Source organism: Dacryopinax primogenitus (genome assembly GCF_000292625.1).
Source record: "Dacryopinax primogenitus strain DJM-731 SS1 chromosome Unknown DACRYscaffold_3, whole genome shotgun sequence".
NCBI lineage: Eukaryota > Fungi > Basidiomycota > Dacrymycetes > Dacrymycetales > Dacrymycetaceae > Dacryopinax > Dacryopinax primogenitus.
In genome coordinates, this window is record NW_024467200.1 from 1,332,720 (window position 1) to 1,349,039 (window position 16,320).

Below are 16,320 nucleotides of genomic sequence, written 5' to 3' on the forward strand. Positions count from 1 at the left end.
TCTGCCTGGGACTGTCTCTTCAGACTTGGTCTCTTAGGATCATCCACAGATACCTATACTGTAGATAGGTCTTAGTCATCAGGTCTACTCCACTTCCTTGTTGCCTGCTTAGACTCTTGGCACTCTTAGGTGAGCAGACTTAGTCAGCCTGTGTTGCCCTAACACATCCTTCCTCATATGTGTGCTGATCAGGTGTTGTTCTAGTCCCTTACCAATCATATGCTGGATCAGATGTGTACTGTCACTCACCCAGGGACAGTCAACTTGGCAATGCACTGGCATGTTTGATTGCACTCTATCTCATTTTGGGAAGAACACTCATACACTATAAATGTGAATTGATGGAAGACATCAGGGAAGTGAGCTTACACCCCCTTACTCACCTCTCCCACCCTTTATGCTCTTGGTCGCTCACATTCTTTGGGTTGTTGACATTCTACATTAGTGGTGAGGTGAATAACACTTCATCAACCCAACCAATCACACATGGTGGCTTTATTGATCTCCATCTTGGTTCTGGTCAGATCGATATCCTTGGCCTTCTTATTATACTCCTCATCCTTGGTGCTGAACAGGGACAACATGTTGGGGCTTCGATGCTGATCTTTTATTCAGGCTCTGGTGACAGTACTAGAACTAAGTGAGGGCAGGGCATTTTACAGTGAACAATATACTCACAGAAGGTGACTGAAGGAGAAAGAGCAGTCTGCAGGTGGTGGAAAGTGAGGAGTTGTGCCTTATGTGAACAATTCATTGGTGACATCATAAGCAAAAGGATTGAAAGCCTATGGCACTTCCATCAGAGCCAAAGGGGGTATTTACAATCATTCACCACCACATTCCATGTGTGATCTCTGGATGATCAACTCTGCATTAATGGAGCAGACCTACCTGCATCATAGGGTAGGATAGGGTCAGGGTAGAGTGGAGTCCGCAGACAAACATAAGCACTGTTCCTTGCTTAACAATGACATTCATAGAGGGAGGAAGGTTTGCTCACCTCTGCAGTTCAACCATTCCCAAGTGATTCATGACCAGAGATCCCACAACTGCAGGAGTTTGTGATTTCTAGCAGTTTGATGCCAATAGCCAGCACACCGAGGATGATGACTATCTCTGTCACCTCACATGTTGATTGCATTGACTTCTGCAAGGTCCGAAAGGTGCATAGACCATGGTCATACCCTAGGGCTCAATGGGAACATCAGAGAATTGTGGCCCTGCTTTGCCAAGATGGAACTGTTCATGAATGAGGACAGCGTGTGGGTGACTCTGTGGGTGTGAGCTTCAGTTTGGGTGGGGGAAGAGGTGTAGGTATGTCCTGTGGGGAATTCCTCACTTCTCCAGTCACCTGATATAGAGATCATGCTGAGGGATAGACAGGCGGGGTAGTATCCACCTGAAGAAGTTATTGAATGTTATCAAACCTTAGGCTGAAACCTACACATCATAGATGGAGTTCATGGGTGTCAAAATCTAATGGCTGATGCCAATGGTTTGTACAATCAACTGCCAATGTGGGCTGGATTGTTTTCAGGCATACACTGGTGCATCCATGTCTCCATTAGATCATTGAGCCGCTTCATGCCCATGTAATCCTAGAAGAGTCAAATCAAACGACCCGTATCATTTTCCCCCAGGTCCGACAGACTAGTAAGGTAATTGAACACTAGAAGCAAATTGGGTTGTCTGAGGGATGGACAGGATGGCCCGCTCAGCCGCTCAGTCAACGAGGATGACGTAAAACCCCTCAGGTTCCGTCCGATCGCCGAATCGGCAGCAACCAACGCATCACAGCTTGCAGCTCCCCTCACCACTGCTCACCCTCTCACCACTGCTCACTGCTCTGCTCGCTGCTCTGCTCACTACTGTTCGCTGCTCACTCCTAGAGATACAAGCTAAAGATGTTCAAAAACCTCTTCTCGTACGCCTCTCCCCCTGCCCCCCTATCCCCCCTCCTCTTCTCCCCCCGGCCCACTAACCCCCCCCCGCAGGTCCGAAACCACCACAAACTTCCACCCCGTCACCTCCGCCTACCCCCCTCACTCCCTCTTCGGGCCTCTGGAGGCCAAAGACACCGAGTGGACCGCCGGAGGAGGGTTTGCGACCGAGACGCAGATATGGTATGAGGTGCTTGAGAATGGGGTGTTTATGTTTTGTCAGATTATCCATTCGTCTATTGGGTGAGTGCTACTATCATCCCATTCCATCTGCGTCCTATCTGCGTCCCATGCGCACCCGCACTACCGCTCGCCTAGCTAAGGAGGAACCTGCTAACCCCAGACGCAGACTCTGGAGCCCCCAAGTGCAGTTCACATGCAAGTTCTACGACCCCCAGACAAACGAGCAAATCTGGAAATCCGCCAACGTCTCCCACTTCCTCACTCCTCCCCCTCCCTCCCAAGGGAGGACGTACGACCGCCGTTCTTCCCAAGCAGACAAGTTCAGGGTCATCCATTCCCCCGCAACAGCGACGGAACTAGAGTCGTACAAAGTCGATGCCCAGCCCGACGAAGGGTTTCACGTTTCGCTCCTAGTGGAAAGGCCCAGGGAGATAGAGGGGTTCAAGTTTGGTGCTGGGGCACGAGGGGGGTTCAGCTATTTTGGGGAAATGGACAAGCCTGACGGATGTGTTGTGCACCGGTTTTGGCCCCGGACGAAAACGTCTGGCGTCGTGCTCGTTAATGGCAAGGCGGTGTCTGCCTCTGGGCAGGGGATGTTCGTGCATGCTATCCAGGGGATGCGACCCAATTTGGTGGCAGAAAGATGGAACTTTGCGCATTTCATCAGTGGGAACGACGTTCTTGGAGGGGTGAGCGCGATACAGATGGAGTTCCGTACGCTGGAGAGTTATGGACGGAAGGTCGAGGGGAGGGAGGGGGTGCAAGGGCAGGTGAAGGTCAATGTTGGATGTGTAGTCGCCGGGGGGAAGCTGGCGGCTGTTACTGGGGAGACGCAGTGGGTTGATGAGCTTGAAGGGGAGAAGACGGGAGTCGTGAGCCGGGCTGAGCACAGAGATGTTATGGTGGATAAGGAGACGGGGTACTCTGTCCCTTCGGCTATCGACTGGAGCTGGAGTGCCCCCTCGCTCGGAGGGGAAGGAACGGTGAGCGCAAAGGTGCACAGTGACCTAGGCGGGTTTAGGGGGTTGTTGGAGAAAGTGGACGTGTTGGCTGAGATCCCGTATATGGTAAGGAAGGTGATCAATTATGCGACTGGGACGAAGCCGTATATCTACCAGGTGAGTGGCCTTCCCGGATGGAGGGGAGAGGCTGATGGTTTGGTAGTATTTTAACCCTGCGAAGATGGAGGTTAGAATGCCTGGGAAGGAGGCTGTTGTGGTTGAGGGAACGTTATTCAATGAGGCTAGTTTTATTTCTAACACCTCTGACCCTCAAGTAGATTAGAGATTAGATGTTGCTTACGTTAAATGATTACGTGATGTACGGCAGAGAGTGCGCGTCTGTTCGGCGTTGTGTGTGAAGGGGTCTTCACTGTGCGAGTCACCTATGTGATGTTGTGGCACACTCCCTCCCTTGAAGTGCACAGTGAGCGCAGTCAGCAAGCGTGACCTTATACTCACTCAACTCACTCACTTCTATTCCGCCATCCTCATCCTCACCATCGCACATCCCATCAATCCTTTACCCACTCCTCACCGGGTGGGTCACCATGCCCCTCACACAACCCAATAACCCATACTACACTTCCGCTCTCGCTTCTCTCTCATACTCAGTCGCACGCACAAGACCCTGCCTCCCCAGAAGACTGCACAGCGTATCCACTCCTCTCCTAGCAAACTCAGTCCGCTCCATCTCCTCCTCTTCTCGCGCTCTCATCCCCCCCAGGAGACTCCATCTGACGACAAAAGATCTCCTTGTGGGGAGTGGACTCCAGTTGACGGGAAAGGTAGCGTGGGATAGTCAGAGGAAGTATGCTTCTGCTCTCGTACTCCGTGTAGAAGGCAGCTCGAGATGGTTCCACGCCAGTGGGGTACAACGCGCTCCTCCTCTCCTTTTCTGGCTAGTCGCATTACTCAAAGTACGCCCTCACCCAGTGCACTCCAACTAACCGCTAACACCCAACGCGCAGTCCTCAGCAGCCCTAAACACAGTATCCACCGTCGCCCGTCTCACTCTCTCAATCCTCCCCTGGGCCTGGTTCCGCGAACGCATCGCCACGCGTGCGATCCGCATAGCCCAAGAACACCCAGAAGTGATCACCCACCCGCGCTGGGCGGGTATCGTCAGCCAGAACGCACGCTGGCTGGGGTTCCTCAGATGGAGCGTCGGCATCCTTGCTATTACCCCTGTGGCACTTATCGCTGTCACGTGTATCGCTAGTACCGAGAGGACGCCGATATCTGGCCGGTGGGCGACCTTCTCTACCCCCTGCTCATGCGGATGTTGATACGCTCGCAGATGGAGGATGATAATGCTCTCTCCAGAAGAGGAGGAAAAGATCCACGCCGACCTGCGCGGTTATGGCTGGTACACCTCCGTCCTAAAACAAATGACGGACGCCTCTCCCACAGGATCCATGCCCAGGATCCTCAATCCCTCAGACTGGCGCTGGCGCTGGGTAGAAGAAACCCTCCGCCGGCTAGAAGCGGGGATAAACATCCTCCCCGCGAGCGCTTCTGACCCCCCGAGCGCAGCGGCCGAGAAGTACTATTCCTCCTCTCACACTGGCCCCGTTCCTCCGCCAGCAAAGTATCCCCTCCTCCCCCGGCCTAGGATCTCGCAGCTCGTACACTCCCTCCCTCCCTCGTTAGACACCCACGAGCCAGCAACGGAACACCGCCGTGCACAGGATCCCCCGGGTCACGCACATCATCTTTCCCCCCATGCACAGCTCGGACCGCCATACAACGTCCTCATTGTCGATAAGCCGGAGTGTAACGCCTTGTCCCATGGGTACGGGCCCGCAGGAGCGGGGGGGATCGTACTCTACACAGGGTTCCTAGAGGAGATCCTACGGCACGCACCTACGCCTCCCCGCACGCAGAATCAAAATCAAAATCAGACCCAATCCCTGTGGACTTCCCTCCTCCACACCCTCTCCCCCCCCTCCCCAGCCCCCCGCACCTCCCCCACCCAATCCCAAACGGAAGACCTAGCCGTCGTCCTAGCCCACGAGCTCTCCCACCTCATCCTCTCACACCACCTCGAATCCCTCTCCTCTTCGCTAATCGTAACCCCCACACTCCTCAGTATGGTGGGAGACGTAGGCCGCACACTTATCTTCCCGCTGACGATGTTCTTTGGCCCGTTTTTGAATGATGCTGTGGGGAGGATGGTACGCGTTGGAAGGGAGAGGGTGGAGAGGAAGCAGGCGGAGTGTACGACGAGGGTTTTGGAGGTCGAGGCGGATGCGGTGTCGGCTAGGTGAGCTATACTAACATTCCACACTCATCTCGCGCTCTTTTACAACCCTTCATTCCATACCCCATCCCATGCCCCATACACGCTTCCTACCCCTCTTCCTACCTTGCTTCCTACCCCGCGTTTTACCCCGCTTTCTACCCCCTCCCCCCCCCCCCTTCTCCCAGGAAAAGCTGATAACAACGCACTACGCACTGTAGGCTCCTAGCATACGCAGGGTACGACCCCCGCTGCGCGATCAGGTTCTGGGAATCGAGGTTAGGGTCGGATGATTTGAGCTGTAGCGGGGGGGTTGGGCAGGGGGCAGGGGGAGAAGCTCAACCCGAATCAGGGGCAAGCGCAGACTGTGGACCGAACACTATCCCAAGCGCAATCGCAAGTGCAATCGCAAGTGCAAGCGCGTTCCCCCCAAGCTCAACCCCAAGTTCAACCCCAATCCCAAACCCATCTCAACACCCCCTCCCCCTCCCAGGCCAACCCCGACCCGCGAAAACACGGGTTCGAGGGGAAAGACCACCCGCTGAGCGAGGAGAGACTGGTGGAGCTTAAAGCGGAGTTGGAGAGGTGGGAGAGGTGGGCGAGGACTGGTACTTCTGGTACTTCTGGTACTGGGGCTGGGCGGGCTGGGGAGGGTGAGGGCGAGGGCGCTGGGAATGGGGGGGAGGGGAGGGAGGGGCTCGCTGAGGCGGCGTTGGCTTGAACGGCAGGTACGGACTAGCGATCTTGAGGGATGCGGACGATTTCCTCAGCTGATCAGCTGGGAGCTGGGAGATGCGCCATGAGCCATGCATCGAAAAAGGTCGCATGGGCTTAGCCTTTGCGGAAGAAGAAACAAGTCAAGAAACAAGAGTGAGTCATATGAGAACTGGGATGGGGATGGGACGGGATACCCTTTTTCCGAAGATTTTCGTGGGCTCTGGAGGTGTATGACTACATACCTACCACTTTCGCTTTCGTTCTTTCCCTTTATTTTCGATCTTTGGTTTTCGTTTTTCGTTTTTCCGTTTGCGTTATCCGATGCGCTGCGCTGCGATTGCGTCCAGTCTGCCGCACGCGGCTGTCGCTCCACGCTCTCTACACTGTATAATCAACATTCAACATTCTGGCTCGTCTTACGTCTTAGATCTGATCTTGGGCTGTCTTCGTGGGAAGCGGGGGAAAGAGCGGGGTTGGGGATGCCGATGCCGACCGTTCTATCTACTACCATACATAGCGTACACTCACTCACACCACACTCACACTCACACTCACACTCCCTCATCTCTCTCCACTCATTGGTCTTTGGTGTATAAGTCTAGCCTGAAATACAAGGAATGAACTGCACTGCACTTGGGATTGGGGAGTCTACGATTCCGATTCCGATTCCCGGGCGTTGGGCTCCTCGGCAGTCCCGAACATGTCCAGCGCTTTATGCACCAGCTCGGGTCCTTCGCGGATGAACGCCTGTTTCTCATCAGCGCTGCGAGGGAGTGGGAGTGGGATGCACGGCACGGTACAGCCCAGGAGGGGGACGTACGAGCACAACCTCGACCGCGATGAGCGCTATGATGACGAGTTCCATCGAGTGGGCGGACGAGTCTGTAAGGAGCTGACGAAGTGTCTCCTGTGTCTGGGTATCGTTAGGCTTTGGGGGTGGGGAAAGACAGGGGGAAGGGGGGGGGCGTACCTCGGCTGCGTAGGTGATCTTGTCGTTCACTACGCGCATACGGTGCCTGATCTCTAACGCCCGGCTAACAGAGTCGAAGTATCCTTCAGAGACATAAGAATGCTTCCCAGAAACCCACTGTACACCCACCCTCGAGCTGAGGCTCAGCCCAATAAAAGTCCGGCGTCTCGCCAAAATTCTCCCTGTTCAAGTTAAGCCCCTGCCTAAATTTAAGCAGCTCGCCCATCTTCCGGATCAGGTCCTTCCGGCGCATATTCGGATGTCCGTGCGCGGCGAGCGTGTCCGCCAGCCCGGAGGTAGAGAGCAGGTAGTGATCTAGGGAGGACTCGAGTGCCGAGAGCGCGGAGGAGCGGGCCAGCGCTTGCGAGAAACTGTATCGCGCTAGGAGGTTGTCCTCTGTCGAGCTACCGCCGAGGATGATCAGGTCTCCTTGTAGACGTGTTTTCCTAGCAGCGTCGTGAGCGCGAAAGGATCCATGCGCATACAGCGGACATACTCAGTAGGATCAGCAACAAAGTCCAACTCCTCCGTCTCTGTCTTCCTGAGCGGGTCGATCTCCACCCCTCTGACACTGCTAATCACCTCCTTCCCAAACCTCAGCGCCACCTCCTCGTCCAGTCCCCAGCACACATAGCTCCCATTCTTGAAAACGAACGCCTCCCCCCCGCCCCACTTAGGGATCCAGATCGCCTCCTCAAACCCATCGTCAGGCATGGGCAGCATCCTCGACCCAGGGGGGAGGATGAGCCGCAGGAGGGAGAGGTTGTAGCGCTCTGCGGTGGAGACGGTGAAGACGGTCTTGATCTCCCGCGCGGCTTTGGTCCGGATGGGCGCAGAGTCCTTCGCACCCCGACGCAGGGAAGCGGTATTCTTGGACTTGGACTTGGATTTTGACTTCTGGCCATCGGCTGGTCCCTGGGGTACGAGCTCGGAGTCAGCCTCCTGGGTTAGAGGGGCATATTCAGCTTTGGTTGGGAGTACAGGGACGGGAGGTTCTGTAGATTGTTGCTTTGGAATTTCCGCCATGAGAGAACGTGACGTTTGGGAGATGTACCGCGGACAACGGCCAAATCCGTAGCCTGAGAACACGAGCGGCCGTCTTGCGAAAGGAACGGCGGCGGTACGTAGTACTCCTGTACATTGGCGGAATATGAGGCTTTGCATGGTGGGAAGAGAGGAGGAGGAGGAGAACAAGGATTTGCGAGGCGTATTTCGAACGTGACGCGTAGCCGGCAGATCTTCACCGTCGGAATAGCCGACCTTCCTAGGTTATTCATATTCAGATATGTAAGTACGTACGGAAAGATAATAAATATGAGATGAAGGAATTATGAATGAGAATGATGGTGTCGCTTTTTAATTGAATTGTGTTGGACATTTACAGCGCAGTTCGTCTCACCACGACGAGAGTTCCCAGTATCATGATAACGATCCTTTCAACCCAAAAGCAACAGCAGCTCACACTCACACTCCGTAAGTACGAATAAAGGATTTTCTAATGAAATTCCCTGAATATGTACAATTTCGTTTTCCCCTTCAGGGCTGGCTGTTTCCGCATGCCTACCAGCATTTTCCTCAACACCGAGAAACAAATCAGTGCGCAAGGGCAGGTGCGTGCTCGCCGTGGATCTCCTCCAGCTTAGGGCGGAGGTCGTCGAGTGCGTAGACTAAAGCGGGTGAGTATGGGAGGGAACGAGCCGGGAGAGAGGTACGTACCGCAGCCGCATTCGGGGCAGCGGTGCCTGTTTTGCCCGTGGATGGTGCAGCTCAGCCAGATGGTATCGTGGGAATCAGCAGGGAAACCCGTGCATCCAACAATACGTTCGTCCGCCTATCCTCCCATCAGTCCTCGTTCCCCAACCAATCTCAAGCATAAGAAGGAACAAACGCACCAGGCACTCAACCATGATCGGGTCCGCAAGCGTGCCGAGCCTGTTCACCTCCAACGGGCCTTGGTCAAACACGTCGATACCCTCGATCTCCCCAAGCAACTGAAGACGCTCAAGCCCAGTAGCCTGGTCGACATCGGTCGGCACCTGACCCGGAGTACTGCCCTCGCCGTAGAGAGGTGTGGGGGGCTGGGCGTGCCCGTGGTCGTCGGCTTTGCGCAGGGCGGTGGTGGAGAGAGCGCGGAATGCGGTGGATGCGCGGACTGCGCGGAGAGAGACGCGGGGTGCGACGGTGACTGCGCGGGCACGGATGAGGGAGAACATGGTTGTTGAGTAGGTCGAGGAGGAGGTCGAGGAGGACGCAGGAGAGTGGAAACTGCCTGGTGAGGAAGGGGACACGGGACCAATTGCTCCGTCACATACATAAGCCAATAGGATTGAGCGGGTCTCTTTCCGTTTGCGGCCGAACGGTGGGTAGGCCTTTGGTGGTTAATTACACTCATTCTATTCCTACAAAGTATTACTAGTCACTCAGATCATAAGTAACTCTGCATTGTATAACGGGCGTTAGGACTAGTCTTACATACAATGATCGAACAGAAAGCTTCTAATCACGTGACATTTACTGTCTCTTCTCTTCTCCCAGTCCTTCTACACTTCTCATCCACCGTGCTAAAGAACCCACCGCCCATCGCTCCAGCGCCCCGTCATCTCCATCACGGCTGGCAAGAATCACTCATAAGACGAGCTTCTGCTCCATCGGCGGTCGGCCATGAACGTATCGGTATGCTTGGGATCTTGGTGTTGACGAGTATGTTAAGCACCATTTGTGTCCAATCGTTTGCGAGGTATTTGTCGGCATTCTGGCGCAAGATGGGTGCATGTTTCCCCACGGCGAGTAGAGGGATCGGGAGATTGAAGTTGGAGGAACCGCACAAGGCCCGGCCAGAAACAAGATGATCCTACTGCATACTGCGCTGTCTCAGCATCAAGGTCAGACCAGCACTATGCGTTTCAGGTAAATCGGGTGAAGAGCACAAGACGCCGAATTGTACTCTCCCTAGTTCTTAGCATAATTACGTGTAGCAGGCTATAAGCCGAAAGAACCTTCTCCTACGCTCGTGTGCCTTTTGCGGCATCCTTCGGTTCTCGTCTCATATGCACCGTCTTCTTCTGCTCGTGTTTGGAACTTTGGGGTTGGCTGTCGGGAAGGCCATCACACACTCATTCCGATTGATAGCATAAATCACGCAATGCGCAGATTCTACAATTAGCGGTTGCACATACAGCCTACATAAGAATACAGGGAAAACGTCACGTTCCAGCCAACCGCCCCGCCGCCCAACTCAACACTGTCCCACCGCACTGCACAGTCCATTCATTTCCCAACTACGCACCATTGGGGCCCGAGCTCCTCAGACTCCTCCGAGGCGTCTCGAACCTGCTCCCCTCTCTCCCATCCACGCTCGGGCTGAAAGTGCCCCCTCCGCCAGGACCAATGCCAATGGTGCCCAAGTGCGGGCTCGCACTCGCCGCCGACGCAACTCCTTCATGTAGTATCCCATTTACCATAGGGCGCTCGGTGCCTTCACGCGTGAGGGCGTCGTCTGGTAAGTCTTCGGGGGGAGGGGGGTTCAACGCCGCTGGGTCGAAGTATAGGTCGGAGGAGACGTCGACGAGGTATCGTTGGCCTAGTACGTCCCACTGAGGGCCGCGTTCAGCACGGGCTTGGATGAGGAGGGAATTCCTGGAATAGGTGAGTATGCCATGTTAGGAGGAGGGGGAGGAAGGAGAGGGGGACAGACCATTCTGAAGCAGCTTCTGCGGCGGCTGTAGCAGAAGCGTAGGATCGTGCCGTTGCAGAAGTTGGCGTGGAGGGAGAAGCGAGAGGGATGGGGTCTGGGATCTGGATCCCCTGTGCCTGAGCAAGATCTTGGATGACCCGAGCGAGGGCGGGGGAGACGGGTGGCGGGTTTGGGCGAAGGGTGACCATGCGGTGAGGTTGGAGAGATTCCGCGGATAAGGAAGGGGACGTGGAGGGTTGATATGGCTGATGATATTGTTGACGATGATATTGATGGCGATGATGATTGCGATGATGACCGGATAATCCGGTTGTGGGGAATGATGTGCTGGGTGATGAAGCAGATACGGTCAACGGCTGCACAAGATGATCAAGCACGGACGGAGGCATCCGGTGCCCCTTACTTTGGGCGGCGAAGAAGCGGAGGAGGGGCAACGCGTGCCGATATGTAGCGGCCCGGAGTCTCGAGTTCTGCGCCGAGATTAGGAGAAATACGATATTAAGGCGATGACGGCAATACACCCCGTTGCTGGCACGACCCAAAGGCGGAGAACGGAGATTAGCAAATATTGCAGAAGGCTAATTTCGTACAGGGTGGGGGTGCGGTCTAAACACGCCCTGCTGCCCTGCAAAGGCGTCGGATGCGTCGGATGTGACGGGTCGTCTTGCTGGGAAGTTCCAGGGGGGAAGAATGCAAACACACATGCTGGCCAGCCACACGTGCTCCATTTCACTGTGTTTGGTCCCGGGACATATCTTGTCGCTTGTTGTTCACCAATCGCACCTTGTGGAAACCGCTCTCTGGCAGTTGTTGACTTTCCTGTATTAATGGAGGGATTCCAATGTTCAACGTTATCATTTCGCTGATAAAATACATCGTGAAAATTCTCATTTTGAGTCCGAGACACCCTGACCTGTTACCGTACTGCCCAGAATCGTCGAACCCGAACTGATGGGCAGGTGGAGGCGTCTTCCATTAGCGCTTGTTGCACCAACTGGTGTCGTGTCGCAACCGTCAAGCCTGGTACCCTGAGTCTAGTGAAATCAGACCCGGCTCTTCTGGGATACAGTATATTGGTTAGTGTGAACGAGGATCAGGTGTACCAGACTTGTTTGTCTCCTATTTCCGATTACGGCGCCTGTTCCGCTCTGTGTACGACGCTGCTGCGGGCGTACTGGTCGTGCATCGTGGTGCAAGTTCGGCGAGCAAAATCCAATTCAAAGTGTGGGGCAAAACAGGTCATAAATATGAAGGCGAATCAAGGGGTTAAGCAGAGCAGAAGGGGAAAGAAATGAAGGAGCACGTGTTTGTCGTCAAAGAATACGTGAGGCAAGCAAGCAGGAGTGAGAGATATCAGAGCTAGAGACAAGAAACGTGAAAGCTGTATTGTGACAATGTCAACAAGAAGGAGAGTGTGTCGTGAAAATCGTAAAAATACGTCCATCGTCATGTCGTCGAACAAACCGAAGAAAATCTCCGGATGTTCAGCCCATATCGACCAACGCAAAAACCGCAACATTTTCTATACATACCAGCGTTTGCCATCTGCAAACATATACGACTCTACCAGTCGCCTGTAATATCATTGCAAATGCTCAGTTAGCTCCTGATGCTTCATATATTGCCATCAAAGGCAATATATGAAGCATCTTCAACAATATGACGGGCGATTGGTGGAGTCGGGTATGTTTGCAACCACGGCCAACCTCTCTGCTGGGGAGTATCGATCGATGCGGTTTAGGCTGCCTCTGGCAGCCAAGCGTTTGACTCGGTATCGATGAGGTTGTCGAGTCTCGCGAGCGCCTGGTGCGCTGTCGGGCGTTTCGACGGATCCAGGTCGAGCATATCAAGGACCAGTGCCCATAAAGCGGGGTCCAGCCCTCGCTTGCGTGCTAGTTCGGGGCAGGTCCTGTACCCGCTTTCCAGCAGGTATTGCAAAAGCTTCTTGTACTCAACGTGATGAAAAGGCATTCGACCGGTGTACAGCTGACGAGTGTCAGGGGTGCTATCCGTCGGCAGCTGGAAACGCTTACCTCGATGATTGTGCATCCTAGGCTCCAGATGTCGCCTGTGCCGACGGCCCCCGGCTTTGGTCCCCCGTCAGGGGAGCTCCATAATTCTGGAGGTCGCCAGTACGGGGTGCGAGGGACCCAACTCCGTTCTACCATAGCGGTTGCAAGGGAGTCCAAGTCGCTTATGACAGCTTCGCCCCGGTGGTTGACGAGGATGTTTTCCTGTCAGACTGAATGTCAATAGAGTGTCTCAGGACCCGAGAGAGGCCAGGGAGGGGGCCACGTACCCCTTTTATGTCGCAATGTTCAAATCTGTGCGCATGGATGTGGCACAGCCCATGGAGTACGTCCAATATCTGATAAATCTCTTCAATGCGATCGTCCTTCAAGTTATATACCTAACAGTGCGTACGAAGGTACGCCGATCTACCATCCGGTAGAGTTGGATATAGAGCCTGGCATTGCACAAATATCGAGGGGACACTGTACACAAATGGCCATCACAAATCCGGAGGTCTAAGAGTTGGAGTATGTTGCGATGTGGAGGGAGTTGGCGCCATTTTACGTTTTCCATATCCTTCCGACGATATCAGGATAACATTGCGTTCCGCGACTAACATACTCGCCTCTGGAGAATACTCCTTGCTCTTCGATACTTTGAGTACGTCCTTGCCTCCCTTTACGGCATACACCTTCGCTTGCCCACCGCGACCAAGCCATTCCGCAAGATTGACGCCGAGACGGGCGACATGCTCCGCCAATGACACGGTGGGTGCGCCTTGATCTCCCATGTCAGTACCGGACCGACACAGGCTTGGTGTGCTGCCGGCAGAGCTCCAGCTTGAGATTGACATTGCAGCTGAGCGAAGTCGAATAAGCAGCGCCTGGCTACTTTGGGTGTATGTTAATGCATGTATTACCCCAGCATTTATGCAGGAAACATCTACCTGCTTTCCTTCCGGCACAATGATCTGAGCAAAAGACGCGATTGCCGAGTCGATTGCTCACGCCAGTATGGGGAGATGGTATAGGAACTTCTCAGCAGGTCATCTGTGCAGGAGCATCAGCATATATACATTTCTTCCACGGGGAAGCGGGAATGTGGGCACCGATATATAACAGGATTTCCGCGGTTATCCACGCATCGCCATGATTGTCATTGTCTTCTCTTTGGAAGAATGGGCGGATAACAATGGCTCATCATTCATCGGCGTCAAATGAAAATCCGAATCAGAGTCAGCATAGCCCGAGATAATGTACAACAACTTGTCCCATGAAGCGGGAGGCGTCAGCCGGACGGTGCGTGAAGATATCGATACTTCAGGTTAGGTTGTAACGCTCGCGGATAGCTTGTTCCCTTCGAGAAAGCCATTGATAACGGACTTCGTATCCGGAAATATGACGTTGTGAAGACATTGAAATAACAGAACAATCTAGTCCCTTCAATAGACAGCAAGCTGTCGAAGACATGCCATTTGGCGAAGGGTCCAACACGGCTGCGGAATCCGCAGCTGCTGGGGAGTCATCGCCCGTCATGTCCACGAGTTGTCCAAATATTCGGCCTAGAGAAGCAACAACATCGTACGCACAAACGTGCATGAGAAGTTCCAATGACGCAGTCAAGCCTCTATATCCAAGAAGGTCCAAAGCTCGTATCCTGTGCCACATATCCGCCGGGAAAGAACCCTTGATGCACAGACATTGTATACTGTATTTGCCAGAAGGTTCCATGTCAGCCATAGCACAGGAAAGAGTTCCAGGAATGTGTCAGCATATAAAGTGTTGCGCGATCCTGCACAAAAGGGGGGATTGTAGGAAGGAAAGCACTGTCAAACATGTCGTTCGTTGGAGCAGGTGGGAGGACTGCGCGAGGCAACAGCGTGCCCACGAGAGAGCTGAAAGTCTGGTCGATATCGTCCCCATCGCTTGTCGGGCATCGCCATGGTCATCGAATGCATCAAATGCATTGTCTTGAGGATAGCTGCACCATGGTGGTGGGGAAACGATGTTGATTGCTTCCGCTTCTGGTGAAGAAGCTGTCCATACTTGCATTCACGTGATCTACAATGGAATCGACATGGGCATGGATGTCTAAGGATTGCATCATACACAATGTGCATAGAAATGAGTGGTAAACAGGTAATTTTGGGCATTGACTGATCAGCTATATACGAAATACAAACTATTTGGTCAAGGAACGCATTATGTAAAGCTCCGAGTAAGGATTGTTGGTGTTGAGATATTGGTAGATCGAAATCGTGTCAGGACTAACGATTCGATAGGAATACAGGACATTACGGAAGCAACAGTGGGATGGCCAACCATAAGTGCTCAAGCCGTTCCAAACTTGCCCAGTCCTCCGGCGGTCTTCCTCATCGTTCTCGCTTCTTTCAGCTTCGCCGCCGCGACGTCTGCCTCCCTGCGCGCTTCGCGCTCGATACGGTCTACCATATCACGAGCATCTCTGAGCGCCGAATCGGCCGCGCGCTCGGAGGCGACGGCAGCGTCAAGCTTGGCATGGGCATGCTCCAGTGATACGGGAATATTCTGAGAGCTAAACAAGGATGTAAACATCGTTGAGCTTCAGAAATAGAAGATAACACACTCAAGCGATGTGTTCCTGCTGTTGCGAGAAAAGAAGCTGCCGGACCCGCTGCAGCGAGGTTCGGCCATGTCGTCCCCGCTCGCCATACCAATCTGGTTCGCTAGGTGCACGCCATTGCCGTATCTGTCATTGCCGCTATTGTATCCATTGATATCGTCCACGTTCTCGTTGCGCCTGTTGCGGCCGAAGATGCTCCCGGTACGGCCGGTCGTAGTCGTGTTATTGTAAGCCGGATCATTGACCGGTGCATTGTTGACGGGTGTGGGTGTGGCCGCAGCGTTAGAGGGGGAGGTCGAGCGCCTGTGTCCGAAAAGTGGCATCTTGGTTATAATATCTTGCAAGTTGTCGAGGTATTGATTCGTGGATGAAGAAAGACTGAGTTGGCGTACGCCGACCGTCGCCCCACCTGCCCTCTTTATACCTTGTTCACCTTTACTCCTCCTCGACGGACATCGGAGCAAATGAAAGGCACGATTACGCCGGCCCCACCAAGCACATGCCTGACGTGTCAAGGTCTGTTTCCATTTGTAGCACACAGAAATAGAGAAAGTTAGGAGAGAGGAAAAGGCAGACCCTGGCACCCCTTTTTACTCTGTTGTGGGGCAGAAGACGTCATGTGGCGGTGTGACTACATTCGATGACGATGTCTCGCTATGTTTGTAAATTGGTTTCCTGTTCAAGATGGATTGGCCCAAGATGACCGCCAATCCTTTACAGATGCTTACGATGTGGCATATAGTGGTGGCCCCTGCTCCCGAAGTAGTATGAAGGGGTGCTTCGGCAATACAAGAGGGTGTTCACGTACGTTCATTTCATTAATGGCTTCAAGTCCAGTTTCTCCAAAAGAGACTAATGAAGAGATGGAGCGTCATGAAGGACCGGTGGGCTTGACACCAATCATCCCAGTACGGGAACTGATATGTTGAGTGGGATCATCTCCGCACTAGCGACTTCACAAA

At 53.8% G+C, this 16,320-nt stretch overlaps 8 protein-coding genes across 8 annotated transcripts; 2 read left to right on the forward strand and 6 right to left on the reverse strand.

Moving 5' to 3' along the window:
• The first annotated feature begins 1,826 nt into the window (after positions 1 to 1,826).
• Positions 1,827 to 3,449, forward strand: DACRYDRAFT_20561 (oxidative stress survival Svf1-like protein). Its single transcript, XM_040771986.1, has 4 exons — positions 1,827 to 1,924; positions 1,995 to 2,183; positions 2,290 to 3,241; positions 3,288 to 3,449. The coding sequence occupies exons 1-4, from the start codon at positions 1,905 to 1,907 to the stop codon at positions 3,405 to 3,407; spliced, it is 1,281 nt and encodes a 426-aa protein (XP_040631893.1). The 5' UTR covers positions 1,827 to 1,904; the 3' UTR covers positions 3,408 to 3,449.
• Positions 3,450 to 3,603: 154 nt separating this feature from the next.
• On the forward strand, positions 3,604 to 5,933 carry DACRYDRAFT_76019 (uncharacterized protein; the record flags this gene model as incomplete). The annotated part of the gene is made up of 4 exons (XM_040776171.1): positions 3,604 to 4,041; positions 4,093 to 4,370; positions 4,422 to 5,387; positions 5,585 to 5,933. Exons 1-4 carry the CDS (start codon positions 3,673 to 3,675, stop codon positions 5,931 to 5,933), a joined length of 1,962 nt encoding a protein of 653 aa, XP_040631894.1. The 5' UTR covers positions 3,604 to 3,672.
• On the reverse strand, positions 5,833 to 8,125 carry DACRYDRAFT_76021 (DUF155-domain-containing protein). The gene is made up of 5 exons (XM_040776172.1): positions 7,547 to 8,125; positions 7,180 to 7,496; positions 7,051 to 7,133; positions 6,901 to 6,993; positions 5,833 to 6,827 (listed from the first exon to the last, which is right to left on the reverse strand). Exons 1-5 carry the CDS (start codon positions 8,074 to 8,076, stop codon positions 6,729 to 6,731), a joined length of 1,122 nt encoding a protein of 373 aa, XP_040631895.1. The 5' UTR covers positions 8,077 to 8,125; the 3' UTR covers positions 5,833 to 6,728.
• Positions 8,126 to 8,478: 353 nt separating this feature from the next.
• Positions 8,479 to 9,320, reverse strand: DACRYDRAFT_20563 (COX5B-domain-containing protein). The gene is made up of 3 exons (XM_040771987.1): positions 8,943 to 9,320; positions 8,767 to 8,881; positions 8,479 to 8,717 (listed from the first exon to the last, which is right to left on the reverse strand). Exons 1-3 carry the CDS (start codon positions 9,261 to 9,263, stop codon positions 8,644 to 8,646), a joined length of 510 nt encoding a protein of 169 aa, XP_040631896.1. The 5' UTR covers positions 9,264 to 9,320; the 3' UTR covers positions 8,479 to 8,643.
• A 1,008-nt stretch (positions 9,321 to 10,328) lies between these two features.
• Positions 10,329 to 10,932, reverse strand: DACRYDRAFT_14104 (uncharacterized protein; the record flags this gene model as incomplete). The annotated part of the gene is made up of 2 exons (XM_040771014.1): positions 10,329 to 10,686; positions 10,745 to 10,932. The coding sequence occupies 2 exons, from the start codon at positions 10,930 to 10,932 to the stop codon at positions 10,329 to 10,331; spliced, it is 546 nt and encodes a 181-aa protein (XP_040631897.1).
• Positions 10,933 to 12,481: 1,549 nt separating this feature from the next.
• Positions 12,482 to 13,610, reverse strand: DACRYDRAFT_14105 (kinase-like protein; the record flags this gene model as incomplete). Its single annotated transcript, XM_040771015.1, has 5 exons — positions 12,482 to 12,730; positions 12,778 to 12,978; positions 13,044 to 13,154; positions 13,187 to 13,239; positions 13,379 to 13,610. The coding sequence occupies 5 exons, from the start codon at positions 13,608 to 13,610 to the stop codon at positions 12,482 to 12,484; spliced, it is 846 nt and encodes a 281-aa protein (XP_040631898.1).
• Positions 13,611 to 13,783: 173 nt separating this feature from the next.
• On the reverse strand, positions 13,784 to 14,459 carry DACRYDRAFT_93377 (uncharacterized protein). The gene is made up of 2 exons (XM_040777150.1): positions 13,866 to 14,459; positions 13,784 to 13,806 (listed from the first exon to the last, which is right to left on the reverse strand). Exon 1 carries the CDS (start codon positions 14,422 to 14,424, stop codon positions 14,077 to 14,079), a length of 348 nt encoding a protein of 115 aa, XP_040631899.1. The 5' UTR covers positions 14,425 to 14,459; the 3' UTR covers positions 13,784 to 13,806; positions 13,866 to 14,076.
• A 448-nt stretch (positions 14,460 to 14,907) lies between these two features.
• Positions 14,908 to 15,862, reverse strand: DACRYDRAFT_93378 (uncharacterized protein). The gene is made up of 2 exons (XM_040777151.1): positions 15,362 to 15,862; positions 14,908 to 15,310 (listed from the first exon to the last, which is right to left on the reverse strand). Exons 1-2 carry the CDS (start codon positions 15,679 to 15,681, stop codon positions 15,088 to 15,090), a joined length of 543 nt encoding a protein of 180 aa, XP_040631900.1. The 5' UTR covers positions 15,682 to 15,862; the 3' UTR covers positions 14,908 to 15,087.
• Positions 15,863 to 16,320: the final 458 nt, after the last annotated feature.

Bases quoted from the DNA above. Each gene is read 5' to 3' on its own strand.
- DACRYDRAFT_93378 (XM_040777151.1), bottom strand. From the start codon at position 15,681: ATGCCACTTTTCGGACACAGGCGCTCGACCTCCCCCTCTAACGCTGCG. The intron at 15,311-15,361 runs GTGTGTTATCTT...ATCCTTGTTTAG, and splicing joins AGCAGGAACACATCGCTTGA to CTCTCAGAATATTCCCGTAT.
- DACRYDRAFT_76021 (XM_040776172.1), bottom strand. From the start codon at position 8,076: ATGGCGGAAATTCCAAAGCAACAATCTACAGAACCTCCCGTCCCTGTA. The intron at 7,134-7,179 runs GTGGGTGTACAG...ATGTCTCTGAAG, and splicing joins GGCTGAGCCTCAGCTCGAGG to GATACTTCGACTCTGTTAGC. The intron at 6,994-7,050 runs GTACGCCCCCCC...AACGATACCCAG, and splicing joins AGATCACCTACGCAGCCGAG to ACACAGGAGACACTTCGTCA.
- DACRYDRAFT_93377 (XM_040777150.1), bottom strand. From the start codon at position 14,424: ATGTGGCACAGGATACGAGCTTTGGACCTTCTTGGATATAGAGGCTTG.
- DACRYDRAFT_20561 (XM_040771986.1), top strand. From the start codon at position 1,905: ATGTTCAAAAACCTCTTCTC. The intron at 1,925-1,994 runs GTACGCCTCTCC...CCCCCCCCGCAG, and splicing joins ATGTTCAAAAACCTCTTCTC to GTCCGAAACCACCACAAACT. The intron at 2,184-2,289 runs GTGAGTGCTACT...CCCCAGACGCAG, and splicing joins ATTATCCATTCGTCTATTGG to ACTCTGGAGCCCCCAAGTGC.
- DACRYDRAFT_20563 (XM_040771987.1), bottom strand. From the start codon at position 9,263: ATGTTCTCCCTCATCCGTGCCCGCGCAGTCACCGTCGCACCCCGCGTC. The intron at 8,882-8,942 runs GTGCGTTTGTTC...ATGGGAGGATAG, and splicing joins CGATCATGGTTGAGTGCCTG to GCGGACGAACGTATTGTTGG. The intron at 8,718-8,766 runs GTACGTACCTCT...CACCCGCTTTAG, and splicing joins CTGCCCCGAATGCGGCTGCG to TCTACGCACTCGACGACCTC.